This window comes from Mobula hypostoma, chromosome 11, assembly GCF_963921235.1.
Source record: "Mobula hypostoma chromosome 11, sMobHyp1.1, whole genome shotgun sequence".
Classification (NCBI taxonomy): Eukaryota; Metazoa; Chordata; class Chondrichthyes; order Myliobatiformes; family Myliobatidae; genus Mobula; species Mobula hypostoma.
This window is the reverse complement of record NC_086107.1, coordinates 64368860-64395033: the sequence shown is the minus strand read 5'-3', so window position 1 is coordinate 64395033 and position 26174 is coordinate 64368860. Positions and strand designations below refer to the sequence as shown.

Sequence of the window (26174 nt, the reverse complement as noted above, 5' to 3'; positions counted from 1 at the left end):
CTGTCTGACAGTTACCCCCCGCCTGCTAATCAGACCCCCCCCACCCCTGTCTCCTCTTTCACAGCTCACAGCCCTGATGGGGTGTGAGTTTCAAAAGGCACATGGGCAAGGTAGCTTTGTCCACACTCCGTGCCCAGAGACATGGGACCAGGTTAAGGTGGAAAAGTGTCAATCTATAAACAGGTTGTTTGGAGCACATGTGTAAGCAGTTTGGGGCAGGGGAATTTCTGGCAGGAACCAGTGCTGATTAACCCATAAGACATAGAAGCAGAACAAGACCATTCAGCCCATCTAGTTTGCTGTCATTCGATCACAGCTGATTTAATTTCCCTCTCAACTGCATTCTCCAGCCTTCTCCCCATAACCTTTGACGTCCTTACTAATCAAGAACCTATCAATCTCTGCTGCTTTAAATATACCCAATGACTCGGCCTCCACAACCAACTGTGGGACGGAATGAATTTCACAGGTTCATCACCCTCTGTCTAAAGAAATTCCTCCTCGCTGTTGTCACCAAAAATTTTGACAAGCTTCTATAGATGCACAGAGTAGTTTATCCTGACAGGTTCCATTACAGCTTGGTATGGAAATGCCAGTGCCCGGTAATGGCAAACTCCTACAGAGAATGGTGGATGCAGAAAGTGCATCACAGGCAAAGCCCTCCCCACCACAGAGCACTGCTGCGAAGGAGCAGCGTCCATCATCATTGTGCACTCTTCCTGCTGCTTCCATCAGGCAGGTGCTACAGAAGCCTTAGACCCCACACCACCACGTTCAGGAACAGTTATCACCCCGCATCCAGCAGGCTCCTTAACCGGCACCGATTAACTCCGGTCAACACAACTCTAAACTGATTCTACAACTTTCGAGGAGTCTTCCCAACTCATGTTCTCAGTATTATTGTTTTTATTTATTTATTTATTGGTTGTCAAAGTTCACAGTACATGTTATTATCAAAGTACATATATGTTGCCATATACAACCCCGAGATTCATTTCTCTGCAGACATATTCAGCAAATCTATAGGACAGTAACAAAAACAGGATCAATGAAAGATCAACCAGAGTGCAGAAGATAACAACCTGTGCAAATGCAAATATAAATATTTGCACATTGGTTATTTGACAGTGTTTATGTATAGTTTGTCATAAATTATATAATACTTCATTATTTTCCTGTAAATGTCTGCAAGAAAACGAATTTCTAGGTAGTATATGGTAACATATACACACTTTGATAATAAACTCTACTTTGACTTTGGACTTTGACTTGGTTTCTATTCTGAGGCTGTGCCCTCTGGTTAGACTCTCCCACTATTAGAAACGTTCAACCTTCACAAGAGAAAACGCTGAACAAGTGAATTCACTTTGTATCACCTCTCGCAATAAATCACAAGACAGCAATGATACGAGAGTGCTGGCTAGGGGCTGAAGCTATCGGTTAACAGACATTGTGCATCCAAAATGGGTGTGGAGCATAGTTTCGGAAGCCTTGGTTAGGTCACAAACCCCACTTAAATCAAAGCAGGGTAGATTTCCCAGGCCCCAGTAGGCTCTTCAATGTTGCACTGATACACAGGGAAATTAGCTCTTTCCACCCAGTAGTGAGGGAGGTCTCCAGTGGGAGTCTCTTTATTTGGAAGTCCTACCTTTTACATCGTGAATCGGGGGCAGGAGAGAGAGTGATGCACTGAGCATTATTTAGGTCAGTTTATGGACTCTTCCAGCCACCTGCTGTTTCTGCAGCCAGGGAGAGGAGGTGTGTCCTGTGTGTAGGGAGAATGAGAGGTTGTAGCCTCTGCCTCGGTACCTGAGTGGACTGCTCCTCAAGTTACAGCTGCACTTCTGCCCCATTCTCCTGATTTTCCGGTGCTGGAGGTGATGGAAACGCCTGGTCAGTTTGATCTTGGGCCTGGCCAAGGTGGCCATTCTTAGGTCCAGGAGGCGAGCAGTTGAGGACTCAGCTCAAGCCAAGTGCCCGCCCTGCTTCTGGGGTCACATCTGTTTGCATGTGGCCCTGCAGAAGGAGCACAGGATATCCATGGGCACACTGAAGGGCTTTCAGGGGCCTGTCCATTTTGGACAGGGACAACTCTGCTGTAACTTGAAGCTAATGACTATAAATATTGTGAATAGTGGAATACTGTGGTACTGTAACAAAATGATGGTGTAGTCATTGAAAAAGGGTAAAACTATAAGCCCTTTGGCCCACCCTGTCCGAACTAACCATCAAATATATTATAAGACCTCTACACTACTCCTGAGAGATACTGCAGAGCAGGCATTCAATGGACAGCAAATGAACAGAGAGGAAATGTCACAGCCCACCTCAGAGCTTGGCAAGGCCCGGATCTTGTCGGGAATCTACTTTGGGAATCCCAGTGCTTTTGTTCCTATTATCTTTTCAGCTGACAACAGTAACAACTAAGTACTTTCAAGAGACTAACATTTAAGAGGCACATGAAAAACGGAGAGTTATGGGCTCTGTAGAAGGGAAGGGAGTAGGTTTATACAGACCAGTACAACATTGCGAGCTTAAGGACCAACTATGTTCGATGCATTCTATATATTTATATATCGTATGTTCTACGTTCAGTACTGTTCTACGTTCTCTGTTAATTTTTGGGTACCTGGAACCAACTGGGAAATGCAGGCGCTGCAGAACAGTCTCTTTCAGCTCCAGAGTGTGTCAAAGTGCATTACAAGCTGCAATGACCTTTAGCCAGTCAAAGTACCAATGGTCCTTCTCATGAAGCAGGTTCTTGGGACTGAGGATCAATTGCTTCAGCTTTGGTTCTGTGGGTTTGGTGACAATGATGGGGATCGCCAGCAGGTAACTCACAGGGTGGGCAGATAGGTAGTTTGGAAGGTAAAGCATTCCTTATATGGGAAACCTAATGGCGAAATTTGTCACCAATATCTGCTTCCCTGGAGAACTGGCTCTGCAGCTTCATGAGGTGGGCCACTTTTAGCAGGGTCTCATCGCGGACTTATACTGCAGGATGTTGGAAGGGGATCGTTGTTTCGGAAATATTAAGTGTACAGTTCATCCCCTTGGATGTATCAATCATCAGGTCAGTGTTCACTTGGTGCTCAGCCTCCAAACGTGCATATTCAGACATCTGTTAGTGACAGAGAATGGAATAACCCGGGCATCGGAGGGTAGATAATGCTGTCTGTAGAGATTCCCATTTGTCCTGTCGATCAGATCCAATCCCTTGAAACTGGAGTGAGCTGTGGCATAGCGGCAAGAAGGATTGAGAAGAGCTGAGGCAACAATATGGTCTGACAATAAGATAAAATGGCTCCTGACCTCACAACTACCTCGTTATGACTTTGCAGCTTTTGTCCCCATAGCTGTTACACTTTATTCTGCATTCTGTTATTATTTCACTCTGCACCCTGTAGCGATTTCATCAGTATGGATAGTATGAAAGACTAGCTTTTCACTGTACCTCAATACACGTGACAATAATGAACCAATGCTAATTCCAGCAGTTTGCACTGGGACTTGTTCTGTTGCAGACCCACTGGTTAAGGAACAGTCTGTAACTGGAGCCGCAGAGTGCCATAACAAACATGGAAGCCCTCCATCATTAGTGAAGACTCTTGGCTTCTCTGCTGGAAAGAACAGCATTGGTTGGATGAGAATGATCAAATATTCTAGTAGCTAATTAACCACAAACACAAGGTATCCCTGGATTGGAAACTATGCTACGCCTCAAGGGAAAAATAAACAAAAAGGGAAAAGATATTACAAAGACAAGTCCAACATTAAACTGCCGACCACATGAACAGATAGTGTGCGCAGAAAGCACAGGTCTGACAACTCAGTAACAGCCGTGAAATGACACACGCCATCAAGGCCGTCCGTTGCATGCTCTGCCAAGTGCCAAGAACGAAAGCAAACTCAGCAAAGAAGCAAACAGAATCTCTGCTGACGTCCTAAAACTGGCTGAAGAAACTCCAGCTGCAAATTTACATCCTCAGCTCTCACATCTGGGAGGCGGAGGATACACCTGGTGATTTCCGAGATGTAATCATCCTTGGGAGAGGAAGCAGGTCTGACAGTGATAACTGCAGGAGGACCTCCCTCCTCTGCTACAGAGAAAGACACCACCAGTTGCACCTCGCTTGCCCCCTTGCTGCGGACAGGCGACTGCTACCTGAATCACAGCCTGCATTCATTCTGTCTAGAGATGCAGTGTTCATGGCCTTCATGGTGAACCATGCTAGGAGATTGCAGGGAACACCATGGACCACAAAACCTTTGATTCCTTCATTGGAGAGGGACTGTACTGAACTTCTCAAACTTGGCTGCCTGCAGAAATGCATCTCCATTTTACGTCTGGTGGTCGGAGAACCCAGAAGCAGGTCTGTTATCATGACCAGAGAATCTTGTTTCGGTAACTGTGATTGAGGAAGGAATTTAAGCCAAAATAAATGGGAACTTTTCTTTGACCATTGAAACGAGCTCCTCTACATTCATCCAGGCGTTAAATAAAAAACAAGGGGCCTCAAACACCCTCTTTCACTAATCCTTCAATGATCTAATTTTATTCTCTGCACAATTCCCTCAACTCCCCTGTTTGTCTGTGCACTAGGGACTTCAAACCAAAACATCAACAATTCCTCCCCCCCCCCAACTCTACATGTGCTGCCTGACCCACTCAGCTCCTCCAGAACATTACTTTTTGCTCAAGCCCTAGAGAACTGAAGTTCAGCTCCTCTGCGCAAACTTGGTCACCGATTTATGTAGGAAGCAAAAGGAAGAAACTGACCATTTCCTTCCTGAGAGTCTAAAATAGACATGGGACAGACCCTTCAGCATCAAGAGGTTTGCCAGACAGTTAGATTTATCCCCTTTAATTTATTGGTCTGCTAATAATTACTGCGGTCGTTGGCACATTGCTCAGGGCTTTAACGTGCCCTCACTGGCCCTTACGGGAGACGAAGCAGAAAATTGGTCTGATCTTAACAGCTGTCACCTCAGCAGTCTCTCCGCGCCTGCTCGGAGAAAAAAAGATCTTTTACTTTATGGCAGAGGCTAATTACCAGACTGCACTACGGCTGCCTCACTCTCTGTTAGAAGCCCATTGCCTTGTAGATAAATGAACATCAAAACTTAGCTGGCTTCTCACCTTTCTGACACACTTGATCTCTGGTGAGATTGCAGAGGGCATTTGAGTCTCGGTTGTCCAACTGAAAAGTAATCTTAATGCTTGTACGTGTAAAAAAAAAACAGCCAGATAGCGAGCATAAGCATATGTTTTATGTACAAATTAAATTCCTTTAAGCCTCTCAAAGTCCAAGCCTACATCCCAGTTGTGAGAGGTGGAAACGGGCAAGGCCAGCCAACAGGGCTTTGGTGAAGCTGTACAGGCCAATCCCTTGCACAGTGGATGCAGAAACACATCGATGAACTCCGACCATCGATCTCAGAGGACGATGGAGACGGGAGGCCATCAATGGCCCATGCTCCTCTCGGAGCTAAGGACCCAAGTAAGTTAAGTAAATTTGTTTAAAAATCACAATAAAACAAACAAAGAACATAAGGGTTAACAAGGATGATTTCACCCAGAGGCTGGTTATCGTTTGGAATCCACTGCCTGGGAAGTGCAACAATAAAAGGTATCTTCAATTACCAAAGCATAGGAGTGTACAGGCTCAGTGCTGGCAAATGGGTTAAATATAGATGGTTAGCATCAATAGGTGCGGGCTGAAGGGCCTGTGTCACTGCTATGTGACTCTAAGAAGGAAAATTGAGGGGAGGCTAAACGGATGGGAAAAAACGCAATGAGAACAGTGACTGAGACACAAGAGTTACTATTAACACTGAAGGGGAGTTTGAGGAGCCTCTCTCTGATTCGGCCCACTCCAGCTGCTGCCACAGCAGAGCAGTTACATGCAAATACAAGTGGTACACTGCCCCACTCAGTATAAGTACACCTGGAGCTCCTCTCCGAACCGTCACGCACCAGGCTGGCTAGTCAACGGAGAAAGTGACTGGTAACGTTACTATGTAACAACACCTGTTACAGTTAAAAAGCCAAATCACACACTGTAAAGACCAAAACAGCATTGGGACGGGGAGAGGAGGTGGGTGCAGTCAACAGTACACAGAGGACAACAGCCCGATTCCTACTGGCTGAGGGCTTGAAACATTTATTCAGCTGGTTTGAGAAAGGGGCCCACGTGCACATTCTCATTAAACTTAGCAGTAAGACCCCCTACCCTGAGAATGACTAAGTCTTTCACTCCCCTTAACTTCCACCATACCTAGTGAGTTCAGTGCAGTAAAGAGAATTATCATCCTTGAAGTGATATTCAGAAATGAAATCACTTCTCAAGTTCAGGTTCCAGTGCAACTGCTCTTAATTGTTTATGAAGTTAGACTACAGAGGCTGTCCATCGAGACTCCATTTTCTTTCAAAATAGGTGGAATTCACAGTCATTCAAAGGGAAAGGCAGCCTAGCGCATGGACACAGAAACGTAACACATTCGAACATACTCTCTGAACAGAAACATTACGCATTTAGGATCTACACCCAGGGTAATATTTCAGCTCCATTCCCCTCCTCCTCCACACAGATCCAATCTGCTCTTTTAGCCGCATGACATCACCTGCTTGATTTGACAATTACATCACATCACTAATGATGCAAAGCACAGGTGCAGGCAGGGCAAAGCCCTCACTCTGAAAGCTTTGCAATAAATCATCTGTCTGCTTGGTCAGGGTACACTCTGGCCCTGGAAATCAGCTTGACTCCTTAATTGGAAAGCTCCACAAGTTCCCCACATAATACACAGATGGCTGAACCAACCCGACTGGGACTGCTGCCTATTAAATAATATCCCCGTGTTTGGCTAACCTGGAGAAGTAATCTGATAGGTCACCAATTAAAGGAGCTTAGTGCTTTTTATTTTTGACTAAACATTCACTCTTTTTAGCTGCATCCTTCAGTCGGAGCCGCGTGTTCAGCTTTACACAAAAGTAATTATTCAGCAGCAAATTTTAAACATTAAGTATTAACTCTCATACACACATTCAGATCACAACAAGACCACAGCTACAGAGCCTATTCACGGCTCAGAATTCACACATTATAAAATCAGAATTCACAGTTGGTTGCTGTTAATCCCATATTTAAATGGCAGGTTGTACCAGAACTAAAACATGAATATCGAATGTTGTCAGAACTTTTCACAGTGCGGCTAAGGTGGGGAAAGTGGGCGTATTACAACCAATCCATGACCATGCTAAATTTGTGGCACTTTTAATAAAAAAACCAAAGCCCATGAAGTGCTTTGGGACATGCAGAAATTGTAAAAACATCTTAACGTGCAAAAGCAGACAGTTGGTAGTGTGCTCTGTCCTTATCCCTTCCCCTTCCTAATTCTGCACAGGCCATTACCAGCCTGCTTAGATTTGCAGAAGTTTATATGGAAAAGTATGCAGATGCAAACTTATTTGACCTTGATTCTTATCCAGCCGTACCTGAAACATGATGCCTAAAATCCAGTTGGCTCAACTATCTGAATAAAGGATTGATCCATAATCAGGTGCAAGTATAAATTAAAATGCGATAATTGAAACTTTGCCTGTATGCGTTATATAATTGTTCAATGCCCTTCCAAGTTACAAAGTGACTCCTTAAGAACATGGATGTATGATGTGTTCCTCTTACGCTTGCCTTGAGTTTAATTATTATTAAAGAAAATTTAACAAAAGTGCAGTTAACCAGCAGGATCACTCACTCCTGTTAATAGCCTGTGAAAAATGGGAAGCAAAAAATCTAATTGTAACACCTTGAGAAGTACGTCACCAGTCCCAGTGTGTAAGGAACATAAACTGTGACCAAAGTAATACTAAGATACAACATAAGGCTGCATGGTTTTTTTAGATCATTCACATGGTGAATGCAGCCCAGTAATGGGATTGCAAAGGGGAAATATCCAACAATTAAGGGTCAAAATAATTGGCAGTTTTTTACAATTCAATGATCCAGAACACCACTAGGAAGGGGAAATAAGATTTGGTAATAATAACACACACAAAATGCTGGAGGAACACAACAGGCCTGGCAACATCTAGGAAAAGAGTATAGTCCAAGTTTCAAACCAAAACATCAACTGTACTCTTTACCTAGATGCTGCCTGGCCTGCTGAGTTCCTCCAGCATTTTGTGTGTGTTGCTCCAATCCCCAGCATCTGCAGATTTTTCTCTTGTTTGTGTTTGGTGATAATAAAATGGAATTAGATCTCTTATTGATAAAGACTATTATTATACTGTTGCATAATTTTACAATTCTTGTGCCAACCAAAGTGAACTCAGTCACCCATTTTACTATCGCCTACACAAAATATCTCTGTGAATGAGCTTTAGAAGATTTAAAACTCCTTCAAAAAGTGTGACATGTCATGCCACCAATGATAACCGTGATGAAGCGTTCTGTAGAGGCTTTGTGTGAAATAGTCTGAAGCTGCCCTGGCAAGCTTGCGTCCTGCTCCGAGAGATGTAGCTGGTTCGAAGCTTGCTGACTGCTGTGAGGCAGATGGATGACATCATGCAGCCGAGTCTAATGCTCTCAGGAGAACACTGCGCTTCTTCACCTCTCCAGCTCAATGACTCACACACTTGTTACGCTCCATCACACACAGCTTCCTAGCCTTAGACCGCACACCCCTTCCCACTTCTTCATCAGTCCCTGGGGGTCCGGTAAAACCAGATTACACTCCACTTCTGTAGCGCCCCCCCCGCCCCGCTTGCTCAGTTCTCTGACATCAGGAGAATTTCATTCGGAGTGCGAGTTGGCTCAACAAGATAGCGATCGTTTATGATGGAAATACCGTTCCTAAGGCATGACATCATGCCTTAGAGAACATGACCCGGAGAAGACACGCAACCTCCACTATTCTGTTGACCCACTGCACATGAGACATGTTAAAAGCTCGTGATGAGTATTTTTCTTAAATCATCCTTTGTTAGCAATAAAGTACAAAGAAGTGACGTAAGATCACAGTGCTTTTACACGGCATTACTCATACAGCAATGAGTGTCCCTTCCAGGGAATGTACAGTCATTACATAATTCACAAACTATTCAACCTCTCTCTCTCTTTCTCAGCTGTCACCTCGTACAATGTGGGTACGATCCGGTAATCTGGACCTGGCCAAACGTTTTTTAAAATTTCTCCGTTTGCTCTTCTCTCGCTACGCCTGTCCCACCGTGCGTGTGATCTGTGGCCAGCGTCCCTGCCAACCGCACTTCAAAGTGGTCAGGGTCTCTTTAAACTATGGACCCCGAGGGCCAAGGGGGCCCCGCGACACCAGTCAGCCCCACACAGTCGGTACCGGTCTCCCCGTAATCGCCGGCACAGGGTCGATGCATTAACACATCCCGTTTCCTGCAGAGCTTCTTAAAACTACAGACCACCACCAGGCTATCACCCCAGGGTCCGGGACAACGGACCGCCGAACATGAAAAACAAACGTACACAAGAACCCGAGTTGTAGGGTGCAACTTGAGCTGAAAACTTTTTTTTTGGCTTAAATACCGAAATAAACGCTCAATTCCAAATCCACACCTCGGAGTTCTCTTCCTTCTCGCATCCGCCTGACTCTGATCTTCAGTTTCATTTCTGTGTCGTACATTTTCAACTCCGGGAACTTCTCTGCCAGTTGTTCCGATGCAAATAAAAGCACACCGTGCAGCCAGTGCCGGCCGGCTCCGTTTTGCAGGAGGTCTCCACGGGATGTGTGTGTGTGTGTGTGTATCTCCGCTCTCTGGCTGTGCGCTCTGCGCTGCCCTCCTCACTGTGACAGTCAGACACCCGGATAACACAATACTGGCGAGCACTCGCGGCTGATGCGTGAAATTGAAGTGGGCGTGTACATCTTTGCATTCCTGAATCACAGCGTCAATATTCCGCCACCTTTTCCTCAAACCTGTTTTGGAAAAATGATCTGTATTTCTTTTTTCTCTCTCTCTCCTTGGGGTGGTGGGGAAATACAAGTGGTCGGGAGCAAGAAGGTCCTGTGAGATTGCAGTTAAGGCTTCCTGGTGTGAATTGTTCCCGCTCCCCCTCCCCTTTTTCATTTAAATATATTTAGCAGTGAACTAATCGTCCCATTCCTTGTGGTCATTTGCAGGATTCTTTTCCGACTACTAGATTAGGAGAGAGAATTTTAATTCGGAGCAGAGAAAGGAGATGTTTACTGTGAGGGGCATTGGCCGAGAGGGATGCAAACAACAGAATGGTCCGCAGCGTTTGGCAAAGCGGACGGCGGGCGGGCTGCTGTTAATTGCAGGCCCTTTATTGCCATTGTGTTCGAAGAATGAATGGGACCGTGCAGAGGGGCACCTTAACTCTTGAAGCGCCGCGGTGGTGCAGCGCAACTGGAGAGCGATGACCCATCCCCCGAACCCTGTTTACGGGGGTTTACTATTCCCTAACGCCACTTCAAAGAACTTCCGTCAGTCCCTTTCAGAATGTGGGTGAAATTCTCTTTATAGTCTGGGCGGTCAATTCTTCTTCTTGTGTTGTTTTATGGCGGTTAGCAAACCAGTTTAAGGTGCATTACCGCCACCTGCTAGACTGGAGTGTGGATCGTTGGATAAACAGGAGAAGGGAAAATAATTGCATTCCCTATATATAAACCTGAGTCTTTCAGATACTTCATGATAGGATATTTCTCTTGAATTCCCACTTAAAATGTGTTCTATACCCACATCAGTATTTTTTGTTTATCTTACGCGCTCCTATCATCTTCACTCTTTCTTTTTGATACTTCTTACATTTTATCAATACATGTTCAACTGTTTCTGGTTGATTACAGCATTCACACAACCCAGCTGGATGTTTCCCTATTTTGTGTAATGTGTAATTAAGACTAGTGTATCCAATTCTCAAACGACTGATGATCACTTCTGTCTTTCTATATCCACTTGACAACCTTTTGTATCTGACTTGCCTCTGTATTTTGTACAGTTGTCTCCCTGTTTCACTCTCATCCCAATGCTTCTGCCATGTCTCCTCAATACGTGTTTTAATAACGCTCTTGACTTCTGCTTTGCTAAGAGGGATCTGGACCTCTATTATAGACGATTTGAGCAATTGTTTAGCCATACTATCCACCTTTTCATTACCCTCCACTACACAATGAGCAGGAACCCAAAGAAAGCTTACTTCTACCCCATTTTTGGTCAGTGTATATAACTTGAATAGAATCTCCAATAAAATATCCTGTCTACTTTCTGATTTTCTTGATTTGATTGAGGTTAACAGGTCATCTGAACAGGTTACAGTCTTTTTGATATTATTTTCTTCTATCCAAGATAATGCACTCAATATTGCCATTAATTCTGTTGTATACACTGATAAATGGTTTGATGTTCTTTTCCTGATACTAGTTTTGCACTGAGGAATGTAGACTGCAAGACCTATGTGGCCAGATCTAGAGTCTTTTGATCCATCCACAAATATTACAAGTTCATTTCTAAAATGCGAGTCTATATATTCTTGTACTATCTGTTTGATTCCATAGTTAGACTTCTTTTTTAAAAGTTGTTGCAGGTTTATATCTACTGCATGCATTGTAAAGAGCCATGGAGGAACATCAGATATTGGAACTGTAGGGCTATCTTCCATTTCATGTAGACCATATTTTTGTGCTGCTGCATCCCTGATCCATCTAAAGCTATTATAACTTGACTTACTATGTTCCCAGCAGTCTTTCAATATAGCTTTAGCTGGATGTGAGTAGTCATGTCCCATGATGTTAACCCAGCAATTTAGCATTAGCTTTATTCTTCTAAGTCTTAATGGCATTTCTCCCATTTCGACTTGAAGAGCTGATATAGGTGATGTCTGGGCGGTCAATTCCACCCCACTTCTCTATTTAACAAGGCCGCGGAAGCGGAAAGTAAGGACAAGGTGCACACTTGCAATGTGTGGTCACAAGCTTGTCATCGTCCTTCTGAATCAACCCTACAGGGGTGTCTATTCCCAGCCTGGCCTGATGCATCCGAGTAAAGGTTGAGCAAGTTAGGTCTTTATTCGTTGGAGCGTAGAAGGTTGAGGGGGACTTGATAGAGGTGTTTAAAATTATGAGGGGGTTGACGTGGACAGGCTTTTTCCATCATGAGTGAGGGAAGATTCAAACAAGAGGACATGAATTGAGAGATAAAGGGCAAAAGTTTAGGGGTAACATGAGGGGGAACTTCTTTACTCAGAGAGTGGTAATTGTGTGGAACGAGCTTCCAGCAGAAGTGGTCGAGACAGGTTCGATGTTGTTGTTTAAAGTTAAATTGGACAGCTATATGGACAGGAAAGGAATGGAGGGTTATAGGCTGAGTGCAGGTCGGTGGGACTAGGTGAGAGTAAGAGTTCGGCATGGACTAGAAGGGCCGAGATGGCCTGTTTCCGTGCTGTAATTGTTATATGGTTATAAAGCAGGCGTTTAGAATATTGCTATAAGCAGGGCAGGAGGAAGGAAGACAGAGGGGAAGGAAGGAATTAATTAAACGGATTTATATGCGCTGTCTGCCACCTGGGCAATGTCAAAGCCCTTTGCAAACAGTGAAGTACTTTTGAAGTGCAGACACTTGTAATGCAGGAGAGGGTAATTGGAGTTGCAACAGTTCACTCCTCATTCTCAACCTATCCCGTCATCTGTAATTCCTGTTGATGTGGGACCCTCCCCTGTTCTCCGGCCCAGCACCCTGGAAGTATTTCCTGGAAATATTTACTTGGGCAATCCCATCTTCTCCAGGCGTTTCCATCACTCTTAGCAAACTGGCAACAGAAGTAGAAAGCAGGGAAACACTCTGTGGTCTGAGGTGCGAGGAACACTCTGTACTGTTTGACCAAAGGTTTTCAACCTGAAATGTAAACCCTCTCTGCACAAGTGCAGTCTGATCTGCTCAGTCTTTCCAGCATTCTCATTTTTATGCAACATACATCAAAGTGCAGGCCAGGCAGCATCTCTAGGAAGAGGTACAGTCGACGTTTTGGGCCAAGACCCTTCGTCAGGACTAACTGAAGGAAGAGCTAGTAAGAGATTTGAAAGTGGGAGGGGGAGAGGGAGATCCAAAATGATAGGAGAAGACAGGAGGGGGAGGGATGGAGCCAAGAGCTGGACAGATGATTGGCAAAAGGGATATGAGTGGATCATGGGACAGGAGGCCCAGGGAGAAAGAAAAGGGGGAGGGAAGAAAAAACCCAGTGGATGGGCAAGGGGTATAGTCAGAGGGCAGAGGGAGAAAAAGGAAAGTGAGAGGAAGAGTGTGTGTATATGAATAAATAACTAATGGGGTACGAGGGGGAGGTGAGGCATTAGCAGAAGTTTGAGAAGTCAATGTTCATGCCATCAAGTTGGAGATCTCCCAGTGGCCACCCACCTACGCTCTGTCCGCCAGAGAAAGCAGGATCTCCCAGTAGCCACACATTTTAATTTCACATCCCATTCCCATTCCGATATGTCTCACCTCCAACGGGATCCCACCACTAAGCACATCTTTCCCTCCCCCCCTCTCTGTTTTCCGCAGGGATCGCTCCCTACGCCACTCCCTTGTCCATTCGTTCCCCCCCCAATCCCACCCCACTGATCTCCCTCCTGGCACTTATCCTTGTAAGCGGAACAAGTGCTACACATGCCCTTACACTTCCTCCTTTACCACCATTCAGGGCCCCAAACAGTCCTTCCAGGTGAGGCGACACTACACCTGTGAGTCGGCTGGGGTGATATACTGCATCCGGTGCTCCCGATGTGGCCTTCTATATATTGGCAAGACCTGACGCAGACTGGGAGATCGTTTTGCTGAACAGCTACGCTCTGTCCGCCAGAGAAAGCAGGATCTCCCAGTGGCCACACATTTTAATTCCACATCCCATTCCCATTCTGACATGTCTATCCACGGCCTCCTCTACTGTAAAGATGAAGCCACACTCAGGTTGGAGGAACAACACCTTATATTCCGTCTGGGTAGCCTCCAACCTGATGGCATGAACATTGACTTCTCAAACTTCCGCTAATGCCCCACCTCCCCCTCGTACCCCATCCGTTATTTATTTATATACACACATTCTTTCTCTCTCTCTCCTTTTTCTCCCTCTGTCCCTCTGACTATACCCCTTGCCCATCCTCTGGGTTTCCCCCGCCCCCCTTGTCTTTCTCCCCGGGCCTCCTGTCCCATGATCCTCTCATATCCCTTTTGCCAATCACCTGTCCAGCTCTTGGCTCCATCCCTCCCCCTCCTGTCTTCTCCTATCATTTTGGATCTCCCCCTCCCCCTCCCACTTTCAAATCTCTTACTAGCTCTTCCTTCCGTCAGTCCTGACGAAGGGTCTCGGCCCGAAACGTCGACTGTACCTCTTCCTAGAGATGCTCTTATGGCAGCTATTGGTGAAGTGGGCCATTTGGCACCTCTTACTCACCCCTGTCCATGTCCCAGCTGCATTTATAATGTGAATCAGATTTAATACCACCAGCATATGTTGTGACATTTGTTAACTTTACAGCAGCGGTACAATCAAATAAATAGAGAAAAAACTGAATTGCATTAAGTATATATACGTCTATTAAATAGTTAAGTTAAAATAACAGAAAAAAAAGTAGTGAGCTAGCGTTCACGGGTTCAATGTCCATTTAGGAACTGGATGGCAGAGAGGAAGAAGCTGTTCCTGAATTGCTGAGTGTATGGCTTCAGTCTTTTGTACTGGCTTCCTGACAGTAATAGTGTAACGAGGGCATTTCCTGGGTGATGGAGGTCCTTAATGATGGACAGTGCCTTCCTAAGGCACCGCTCCTTGAAGATGTTTTGCATACCTTGGAGGATAATACCCATGAGAGAGCTGACTAAGTTTTCAAGTTTCTACAACTTATTTCGATCTTGTGCAGTGGCACCGCCCCCCCCATCCCATAACAGACAGTAATGCAGGCAATCAGAATGCTTTCCGCATACATTTGTAAAAGTTTTCGAGTGTTTTAGTTGGCAAACCAAATCTCAAACTCCTAATGAAATATAGCTGTTGTCTTGCCTTCTTTATAGCTGCATCAATATTTTGCATCCAGATTTGGCCCTCAGAGATATTGACACCTGTGAGTTTGGAATTCCTCACTCTCTCCTCTTCTGATCCCCCTGTGAGCATTGGTTTGTGTTCCCTTATCTTAGCCTTCCTAAAGTCCCCAATCAGCTCCGTGGTCTTGCTGATGTTGAGTGCAAGGTGGTTGCTGCAATGCCATTCAACTAACTGGTATATCTCACCCCTGTACGCCCTCTCGTCACCACGATCTGTGATTTTACCAACAATGGTTGGATCATCAGCAAATTTATAGATGGTATTTGAGCTGTGCCAAGTCACGCAGTCATGGGTGTAGAGAGAGTAGAGCAGTGGGCCAAGCACACATCCCTGTGGAGCACCAATGTCAATTGATAGCGAGGTGGAGATGTTATTTCCAATCCACACAGATTGTGGTCTTCTGGGTAGGAAGCTGAGGATTCAGTTGCACAGGGAGATACAGAGGCCTAGGTTCTGTAGTTTTTCAATCAGGACTGTAGGAATGATGGTGTTAAATGCTGAGCCGTAGTCAATAAACAGCACCTTTGACATAGGTATAGGCATTGTTCAGGTGAACCAAGGCTGCATAGAGAGACATTGAGATCATGTCTGCTGTAGAGCTATTGTGGTGAAAGGCAAATTGCAGTGGGTCCAGGTCCTTCCTGAGACAGGTGTTGATTCTAGCCATTGCCAACCTCTCAAAGCATTTCATCACCATAGATGTGAGTTCTACTGGATGATTTAGCCGCACTAATTTTACAATCTTCTCCTACCCTAACCCAATAAATGCCTAATGATGGCAGCTTTGGAAACGTCTGCTGACCCTTTATCCAAAGATGCTTCAAGATTTCTACTCACCTTTGTCTGAAAATGTCTTTCCTGCTTTCATTCTGTTTGTCCTGGACTTATGTACCAGGGGAACAATTTTCCCTGTTTTCCCATTGTTGACAACCTTAAACTCAGCTCATCTCAACCTATTCACACTCTCTGATTGCACTGGCATTGCACCCTGGCAACCTACTCCCCAACCTGCATCTTAAAAGCAGTTTTGTACCAGCACACACTGTGCTGACAGGGCCAGATGTGGTTATTGGATTAGATCATCTCTCAAGCATCAATGTCTCGAAGGAATACATCAATCTGTCCTCATCATTTAACCCATTAAAATCTGTCACAGGAGAATGCAGCAGAGGACCAGCGAATTAGGCCGGGACAAGGCTACGATGGGCCCTGACTCACTGCTAAGCATTTCTGGTTCTTCACATAAATTTGGACTCCAGTGTTACAAGGATCATGGATGTGAAAGGAAAGGTAGAAGAGAAGTCCTTTAAGTCTTGGCCTGGGATGTGACATGTACCAGGAAATAATGAACATGTGGATCTACAGGCCCAGGAGAACGAGGCCAGTGCAGGGATCTGGACTGCCCCTTGTTCTGGGCCCCTGAATGAAAGAGACACCTAAGCCACCAGGTTTTAAAGGGGACTGTGAACCTCACTAAAACCATCTTCGGTGGTGGGGTTGCCTGTGTAAAGCCCACTTGCCGTGAATGCCCTCATCATCACCTAACACCAGATTCCACCCAAAGGCTACCACTGAGCACACAAGTTCATAAGATCAAGGGAAACAGACCCAGATATCCTGTGACACTGACTCTCAGTTGCCCAAATCTGAAGGCCACAAATATTTCAAGTGTACTGGCATGAGATCCCACAATATACATACAATGTGGTTTCAGCTGTTTCCCAAACAGTTGGCTGGTTTTCACTTAGTTCTCAAAATTACAGTCACTGCAAATTTTAGGTAGGTTTTTCCCTGAACACAGGTGCAAGTTCTAGCAGAGAGAATGTCAATCAGAAGGTCCTGTGCACTTTGCTAAAGCTCCTTTCCCAGGTGTTCAGTGACGTGCTGCAGGCTGCATCCCCTTGGTTAAAGGAATACCCAGGTTCCATTGTCACTAGTGCAGGTCACTTTGTCCAGTACCCCGTCTGTCCTTAAGTATCATTAAATTCAATAGTGCAACTGCACTGACTAACAGTTTTAATACTTTTGCTTAGTTTGACTTCCCAAAAAGAAATAAATCAAAGAGATGAGAAGAATTTTATGACTTAAAATAAATGATTGGAAAGGCTAATAGGAATCAAATAATTCTGTCTTTTCAGAAGTACTCGTAAAGTACTCATATTGGAAAGAGGAAAATAAAGTGCCAGAACTGCGGTGAAGGAATAGGATTGTGTGACTAACTGGACAGCTGTTTCAAAGATCTGCCACAGGTAGAGTGGGCTCTACAACTGTAGGAAAATGGATGTTGTGTGACACTCTCTCTCATGATTGGCAAGGCATGTCTATCAACTGCAGTGTAAGTTTTCCAGGCTTTACTTTGATAGAATGTGTGAGCGGAGCTGAAGTTCAATTGATTGCTGACCTGCATGGCCACCTCATGAAGCCTCAAGATAAATGCACATTGAACTTCTGCAGCAGTTCTGGCAGAGTCAGTATTCCATTCCTGTACATCCCGAGCCAGTGTTCCATTCCTGTACATCCCAAAAGATCTTCTCAGGACTTTTCAGCAGGGCTCAATCATAATAATCTATTAGGATCTTGGCAAAGGCCAATAACAAAAAAATTTAGGTTTAACCGGAGCGGCCATTTTGTGACTAGTCCAGTGTTAGAGCGGTTAGACAAAAAGGGGCGAACTCTCTTGTTAAGATTCTGGTAGGTTTCCTTCTTTCTTTGTCAAGAGCACATAGCTACGCAGTGAGAATGGATCCAGGGTCAGTGGTGGGTTCGTCATGTGACATGTGCAAACTCTGGGAGACCTTCGGTGTCTCTGATAACTACGTCATCCAGCCGCAGCTCCTTACAAACCATGTTAGGGAATTGGAGCTGCAACTGAATGACTTTTGGCTTATACGAAGAACAGAGGTAGTCACCCCTGCAGTGATTTGCAAGAGGCAGGTAGCTGGGTGATTGTCCGGAGAATGAAAGGGAATAGGCAGACAGTGGAGAGGACTCCTGTAGCCGTTCCCCTCAATAATAAGTATGCTGCTTTGGAAACTGTTGGCTGGGGGGAGGGGGGGAAAATGACCTACCAGGGGAAAGCTGCAGCGAACAGGCCTCTGGCACTGTCTGACTCTGTGGCTCAGAAGGAAAGTGAGGAAAACAGGAGTGTACTGGTGATAGGGGATTCTATACTTAGAGGAGCAAAGAGGAGATCCTGTGGATGTGAAAAGAGACACCCAGATGGTATATGCCTTCCAAGTGCCATGGGTCAGGGATGTCTCGGATCAGATCCACAGCATTCTAAGGGGCGGGGTGAACAGCCAGAAGCTGTGGCACATATTAGTAACAAAGCCATAGGTAGGAAAAAAGCTGAGATCCTGAAGTGAAAATATAGGGAGACAGATAGAAAGCTGAAAAGTAGGACCTCAAAGGTAGTAATCTCTGGATTGCTGCCTGTGCCATGTGCCAGTGACGGTAAGAATAGGATGATTTGGCAGATGAATGTGTGGCTGAGAAATTGGTTCGGGGGCAGGGTTTCAAATTTCTGGATCATTGGGATCTTTTCTGGGAAAGTTATGACCAGTACAAAAAAGTTTGGGTTAACTTGAACTTGAGGGGACCAATATCCTTGCAGGCAAGTTTGCTAGAACTGTTGGGGAGGGTTTAAACTAATTTGGCAGGGGGATGTGAACCAGAGTGATAGGACAGAGGATGGAGCAGTTGGTATGCAAGTGGATACAGTGTGTAGTGAGACTGTGAGGAAGGATAGACAGCTGATAAGATAAAATTAAAGTCAGTGGTATGCGCTGAAGTGTGTCATCGTAGGTTTAACATTTCAACAGTCTGGAAAAGTGAGGATAAAGCAAAAGGAAAGGTTATGAAAATCTCCAAAATAAATAAAAAGAACGTTTAGAAAGGGATAAGAATTTAACTTCCAGTAACATGGGGCAAAATTGAAAAGGATGGAGGATGTATATTAGAATGCATGCAGTATAGGTCGATGATTTTGTAGCTCAAATAGAGATTGGTAGGTACGATGTTGTAGGCATCTTTGAGTCATGGCTGAAAAACGATCATAGTTGGGAGCTTAATATCCAGGGATGCACATGTATTAAAAGGACAGACAGGTAGGCAGAGGGGATGGGTGGCTCTGCTGGTAAAAAAAATGAAGTCAAATCATTAGAAAGAGGTGACATAGGGTTGGAAGATAGAGAACTCTGGTGGGTAGTGTTAAGAAACTGTAAGGGTAAAAAGACCCTGATGGGAGTTGTATACAGGCCTCTGAATAGTAACCAGGATGTGCAGTATAAATTACAATGGGAGATAGAAAAAGAGTGTAAAAAAGGCAATGTTACGATAGTCATGGTGGATTTCAATATGTAGGTAATTGGCAAAGTCAGATTGGTGCTGGATCCCAAGAGGAGGAAACGTAGAATGTGTTTAAGATGGCTTTCTAGAGAAGTTTGTGATTGAGGTCACTAAGGAAAAAAGGCTTTCTGGGCTGGATGTTGTGTAATGAACCTGATTTGATTAGGGAGATTAAGGTAAAGGAACCCTCAGGAGACAGATCATAATATGATAGAATTCACCCTGCAGTTAGAGAGGGAGAGGCTAAAATCAGACGTATCAGTATTACAGTGGAGTAAAGGGAATTACAAAGGCGTGAGAGAGAAACTGGCTAATGTTGACTGGAAGAGGACACTAGCAGGGATGATGGCAGAACAACAATCGCTGGAGTTTCAGGAAGCAATTCAGAGAGCGCTAGGTAAAGACATCCCAAAGAAGAACTATTCTCAAGGGAGGACAAGGCAACCATGGCTGACATTGCAGCATTAAAGTAGAAGCAAGGGCATATAATATAGCAAAAATTAGTGGGAAGCTAGAGGATTGGAGAGCTTCTTAAAACCAACAGAAGGCACTAAAAAAATGAGAGAAAAGATTAAATATGAAGATAAGCTAGGCAATGATCAATAATAATAAAACTGGACCGTGGGAGGCTAGTGCAGGAATTGCAGCGGCCCTAGCAGAGATATTTAAAACATCCTCAGCCACAGGTGGGGTGCCAGAGGATAGCTAATGTTGTTTGTACAACATTAATATCGTAGTATGTTGGATTAGACGTTGGCTTCGCGGGAGAAGCCAGAGAGTGGTAGTAGATGGTTGCCTCTCTGAATGGAAGCCTGTGACTAGTGGAGTGCCGCAGGGATCAATGCTGGGTCCGCCGTTGTTTTTCATCGATATCAACCATCTGGATGATAAACTGGATCAGCAAGTTTGCAGATAACACCAAGACTGGGGGTGTAGTGGGCGGCAAGGAAAACTATCAAAGGTTGCAGTGGGATCTGCTAAAAAAAATAGACTGAAAACTGGCAGATGGAATTTAACTCAGATAAGTGTGAGGTGCTGCACTTTGGGAGGACAAACGAGGGTAGGACCTACATGGTATAGCACTGTGGGGGTGTGGTAGAACAGAGGATTTGGGAATACAGATCCATAATTCCTTGAAAGTGGCATCACAGGTAGATTTTTGTGGTTCGTCCATTGTCGTCGATGAAGACCTTGACACCATTAGTCACTTTGAGACTGGATGCAGTGTGTCCGAAGATGACTGGTCAGGCCAATTCGGGCACGGAATGTCCTGGCACATGTTGGGCAGACATGTGTAGGCACTGCAGTCATTGCGCTGGTGGCTCTGGACTTGCGCAGCTCGCGCTTATGTTGTGCTTCAGCAATGCGCCTTGCTTCGTAAGCTTGACAGCCCTCGTGGATGAGGCTGCGCCAGGTAGGGCGGTTTTGTGCCAGCATTTCCCAAGAGGTCGTGTCTATGTCAAACGACTTCAGGGAGGCCTTTAGTGTGTCTTTGTAATGTTTCTTCTGCCCTCCATGTGAGCATCTTCCAGCAGAGAGTTCCCCAAAAAGGAGCTGCTTGGGTATGCGCTCGTCCAGCATGCGGATGACATGACCTGCCCACCGGGTCTGTGCTCTCATCAGCAGTGTGTGGACTGATGGCAGACTTGCTCTAGAGAGAACTTCAGTGTCTGGTACTTTGTCTTGCCATCTGATGCCTAATATTCTGCAAAGACAAGTCATATGGAAATGGTTGAGCTGTCTTGCATGCCTTCGATACACAGTCCACGTTTCGCAGGTGTACAGGAGGGTAGTGAGTACCACGGCTCTGTAGACCTTCAGTTTTGTTGCTGGACTGATTCCTTGGCATTCCCATACAGTGGAGCGCAGTCTCCCGGAAGCAGAACTTGCCTTTGCTATTCTGCAGTTAACTTCTGTATCAATAGTCACTGCTTGGGAGAGGGTGCTGCCAAGGTAAGTAAACTGGTCCACTGCCTGTAGTTTCTGTCCTTTGACTGTGATTTTCAGTTCTGTGTACGGTGCATGAGAAGCAGGCTAGTGCATGACTTCGGTCTTTTTGATGTTGATGGTGAGTCCAAAGTTGTCTCAAGCTGTGGAGAATTTGTCCATATTGACTTGCATCTCTGGCTCCGAGCCAGCATACGGGCGCAGTCATCGGCAAAGAGGAAGTCTCTCAGAACAGTCTCCTTCACTTTGGTGATAGCTTAGAGTCTCCTCAGGTTGAAGAGCTTCCCATCCACTCTGTACTTGAGGCTGATTCCAGCATCACTGTCCTGGAAGACATCATTCAGCATGGCAGAAGAACATCTTCTGAACAGTGTGGGTGCGAGCACACAGCCCTGTTTGGCACCGTTGGTGACTGGGAACGCCTCAGAGGATTCTCTGCCGTCCAGCACTCCGGCCATCATGCCATCATGGAACTGGTGTACCGTCTGAATGAATTTGGTGGGGCAGCCGAACTTTGACATGATTGTCCACAGGCCTTGTCGGCAGACAGTGTCAAAGGCTTTCGTGAGGTCAACAAAAGTTGTGTAGAGTTTGCAATTCTGCTCCTGACACTTCTTTTGAAGTTGGCGGGCAGCAAAAATCATGTCAATAGTCCCACGACCTTTGCTAAAACCACACTGGGACTCTGGCAGCAGCCCCAGCTCCAGATGAGTGACCAGACGATTTAGCAGGACTCTTGCAAGGGTTTTTCCTGCGATGGAGAGCAGTAAGATTCCTCGGTGATTGTCGCATACTTGTTGATTGCCCTTCCTCTTGTAGAGATGTACGATGGATGCATCTTTAAGTTCCTGAGGAATGGATCCTTGCTTCCAAAAAGACAGGTAGATAAAGTCATAAGGAGAGCTTTTGGCACATTGGCCTTCATAAATCAATGTACTGAGTACAGGAGCTGGGAAGTTATGCTGAAGTTGTATAAGACATTGGTGAGGCCTAACTTGGAGTATTGTGTGCAATTCTGGGCAGGAAAGATGTAAATAAGGTTGAAAGAGTATAGAGAAAATTTATAAGGATGTTGCCAGGACTAAAGGGCCTGAGTCATAAGGAAAGTACAAACAGGTTATGACCTTATTACTTGGAACATAGAAGACTGAGGGGAGATTTGATACAGGTATACAAAGTTATGAGGGGTATAGATATGGTAAATGCAAGCAGGCTTTTTTGCACTGAGATTGGCTGGGACTACAACTAGAGGACATGAGTTAAGGATGAAAAGTGAAAAGTTTAATGGGAACTATAGAGCAAACTTCTTCACTCAGGTGGTCATGGGAACGTGGAGCAAGCTGCCAGCGCACGTGGTGGATGCAGGCTAGATTTCAACATTTTAGAGAAATTTAGATAAGTACATGGATGGAAGGGATAGCGAGGGCTACGGAGGGGAGCAGGTCGATGGAACTTGGCAGATTAATGTCTTGGCATGGACTAGGTGGGCCAAACAGCCTGCTTCTTTGCTGTAGTCCTCCGTAATTCTATGACTTTAATAATATAAAAGAGGTTATCAAAAGTTTTACCAAGTATTTAAAAGGTTGTGAGTGGTGAGAATGGATATGGCATTGCTGGAAATTGACACTGGAGAGGTAGTAATGGGGGACGAGGAAATGGTGGATGAACTCAATAAATATTTTGCGTTGGTCTTCATTGTGGAAGACACCAGCAGTATACCAGAAATTCAACAGTGTCAGAGGGCTGAAGTGAGTGTATTTGCTATTACAAGGGAGAAGGTGCTTGGGAAACTGAAAGATCTGAAGGTAGATAAGTCACATAGACCAGATGGACCACAGGACATAGCCTCAGAATGGGAAGATGAAGCGGAGGAATTTCTTTTGCCAGAACATGAAGAATCTGTGGAATTCAATGCCACAGATGGCTGTGGAGGTCAAGACAATAGGTATAATTAAAGCAGAAGTTGATAGGCTCTTGATTAGTAAGGGTGTCAAAAGTTATGGGGAGAAGGCAGGAAAATAGAATTGAGAGGGATAATGAATCAGCCAAGATGGAATGGTGGAGCAGACATGATGGGTCCGATGGCCTAACGCTGCCCTATGTCTTTTGTCTTACACAAGCGGTTAAGACTGAACTATAATGCTTAACAATTACAGGGCATTCCACGTTACTCCTCCAATGGCAAACCATAAGCTCAACTCTGACCTCCAGAGAACAGAAGGATTCGAGGTTCAGTCCCTCATTTCCCCTGTGTAATCCAGTCACTCATGTAATGGCGTGAGGACATCAGAATGATTATTTACTTTGACTCAAAGAAGTTGGGGGTCATTCTGGGCTTTCCACTCTTGACTCATGCGGGGAGGAAGTGTGGGGTGTGGCCTATCCAAGACTCAAGTGCGATACACAAGTAGTCAGATAGCCTGCTGATTGTCACCACTGAGAACTCAGACAAGCGACGCACGACGGGTTATCAAACTGAGGTTCATTCTACCCCTGTGAAACTTGCTCTGTCAGTGAGGAATTAATGACACTGTGGGTGTGAAAACTGGAAACACAAACTAAAATAGAGCAAAGGGAAGTGTGTTATTTAAAGTGCTCTTGTTTCATCCAGCACCTGAAGCTGAACAGTAAATCAGGAAATAACAACAGCTAGGTGGTTTTGAATGGTTTTTTAGGAAACACTTGCACTCTTTAAAGAGCCACCTGCCTTTGTTAATGCCCCACCCCTCCTAATAATCCCCCCCCATAACAAATCCACACTCCCCCATTCCACAGAGCCCAAGGGAGCCACTTACAATGTGGCCACCGTTAAACACATTTCCTCCCCAAGGCCCTAACCTTCAAGCATTTCCACTTAAATCACACTTTGCCCCCAGAAGGAGTGTTTCATTTCTACACTTTGTGGCTACCACTGACATCTACAGCAACAGTACCGTGGCCTTCTTTCAGAGCACAGTTCTGAGGACCTTACCTGCAAGCTGGGCCAGCATTCCAACATAGTTTCTCTCCACTTCCTTATAAATTTGTTCCTTGTCAAGATTTTTAAAAGCCTTTCCAAGCGCGCAGCAGCATAAGTGTTCTGGGAATCTAGCCAGTTCCCTGTCCCTATTGCTTTCACTAGTCTGGGTGGGAACCTTCATTGACGACATCTCGGCATTTTTTTTCTTTCCTTGCATTTTTGTGAGAGAACTGGCTGGCCAAATTTAGAATCGTGTCGAAAGGGAAAAAACTCAGTCATCGTCTTGGAAATGTGCGCTTACAATGTGGTGACCTCATGGTTATACAAGAGCCCCACTAATCGCGAGGAGAGAAACATATTTAAATGGGTCACTGTAGTAGCTGCAGGCTGTTTATGGCTGTCCTGACAAAGTTGTTCAAATGAAGCTTTCCCAGCAATATTTAATCAGTGCTTAATTAAAGTGATAAACATGTTTCTGTTTAACATTTGTCTGATGAACTTCCAAAAGTGTACAGCAATCCCGCCTTCCCCTCGTCTTCCTTCTATCAAGGGAGAAGGGTTGCAACTTCCCACAAAGGGCTGAACAAGGAAGAGTTGTTCCAGTGTTAGGGAAAACGCGTGCACAGAAGGTCATGATCTGAACAGAAAACAGGCTGTTCAGCCCATCGAATCAATACTGGCTCCTAGCTCAGCAATAGAACATAGAATCTTGTCAGTCCTGTTTCCCTGCCTCTTCTGTCACAGCCCTTTAAATTATGGGAGATTCTGCAGATGCTGGAAATCGTGAGCTACACACACAAAAAGTTGGAGGCATTCAACACTCCCCCATTCCACGGAAGAATATACGTGGGAAATAACAGTCTTTGTTCAGGCCGAGATCTTTCATTATGTCTAAACCAAACTAAACAAAGCAGGAGATGTACAGAGAGAGGGAGAGAGAGAGAGAGCTGGGTCACTGTACAGAGAGAGAGAGGGACAGAGAGATGGTCAGTGTAAAGACAGAGAGAGAGACCTGGGTCAGTGTAGAGAGAGAGAGAGAGATGGTCAGTTTACAGAGAGAGAGACAGATGGTCAGTGTACAGACAGAGAGAGATGGTCAGTGTACAGAGAGAGAGAGCTGGGTCAGTGTACAGAGAGAGAGAGAGCTGGGTCAGTATACAGAGAGAGAGCTGGGTCAGTGTACAGAGAGAGAGAGAGAGCTGGGTCAGTGTACAGAGAGAGAGAGAGAGAGCTGGGTCAGTGTACAGAGAGAGAGATGGTCAGTGTACAGAGAGAGAAAGTTGGGTCAGTGTACAGAGAGAGAGAGATGGTCAGTGTACAGGACGAGAGAGCTGGGTCAGTGTACAGAGAGAGAGATGGTCAGTGTACATAGAGAAAGAGAGAGATGAGTCAGTGTACAGAGAGAGAGCTGGGTCATTGTAGAGGGAGAGAGCTGGGTCAGTGTACAGAGAGAGAGATGAGAGTGTCAGTGTACAGAGAGAGAGATGGTCAGTGTACAGAGAGAGAGAGCTGGGTCAGTGTACAAAGAGAGAGAGAGTTGGGTCAGTGTACAGAGAGAGAGAACTGGTCAGTGTAGACAGAGAGAGAGATAGTCAGTGTACACAGAGAGAGAAAGATGGTCAGTGTAGAGAGAGAGAGAGCTGGGTCAGTGTACAGAGAGAGAGAGAGAGAGATGGTCAGTGTACAGAGAGAGACAGCTGGGTCATTGTAGAGAGAGAGAGAGCTGGGTCAGTGTACAGAGAGAGAGATGGTCAGTGTACAGAGAGAGAGAGTTGGGTCAGTGTACAGGGAGAGAGATGATCAGTGTACAGAGAGAGAGAACTGGTCAGTGTAGAGAG

At 45.2% G+C, this 26174-nt stretch overlaps 1 protein-coding gene across 3 annotated transcripts in view; it reads right to left on the bottom strand.

Moving 5' to 3' along the window:
• The window catches only part of dusp8a (dual specificity phosphatase 8a), a 303307-nt gene that overhangs the window by 16801 nt on the left and 260332 nt on the right, over positions 1-26174 (bottom strand). The window contains exon 1 of one of the 3 annotated variants that reach the window (XM_063062186.1): positions 24349-24566. The exons of 1 other annotated variant lie outside the window; for it this stretch is intronic. In XM_063062186.1, coding sequence (XP_062918256.1) covers positions 24349-24553 — 205 coding nt within the window. In that variant the 5' untranslated portion in view covers positions 24554-24566. Of the gene's footprint in view, positions 1-9587; positions 9851-24348; positions 24567-26174 lie in introns of those variants that run through there. One more of the 3 variants, XM_063062187.1, reaches the window with a different exon arrangement.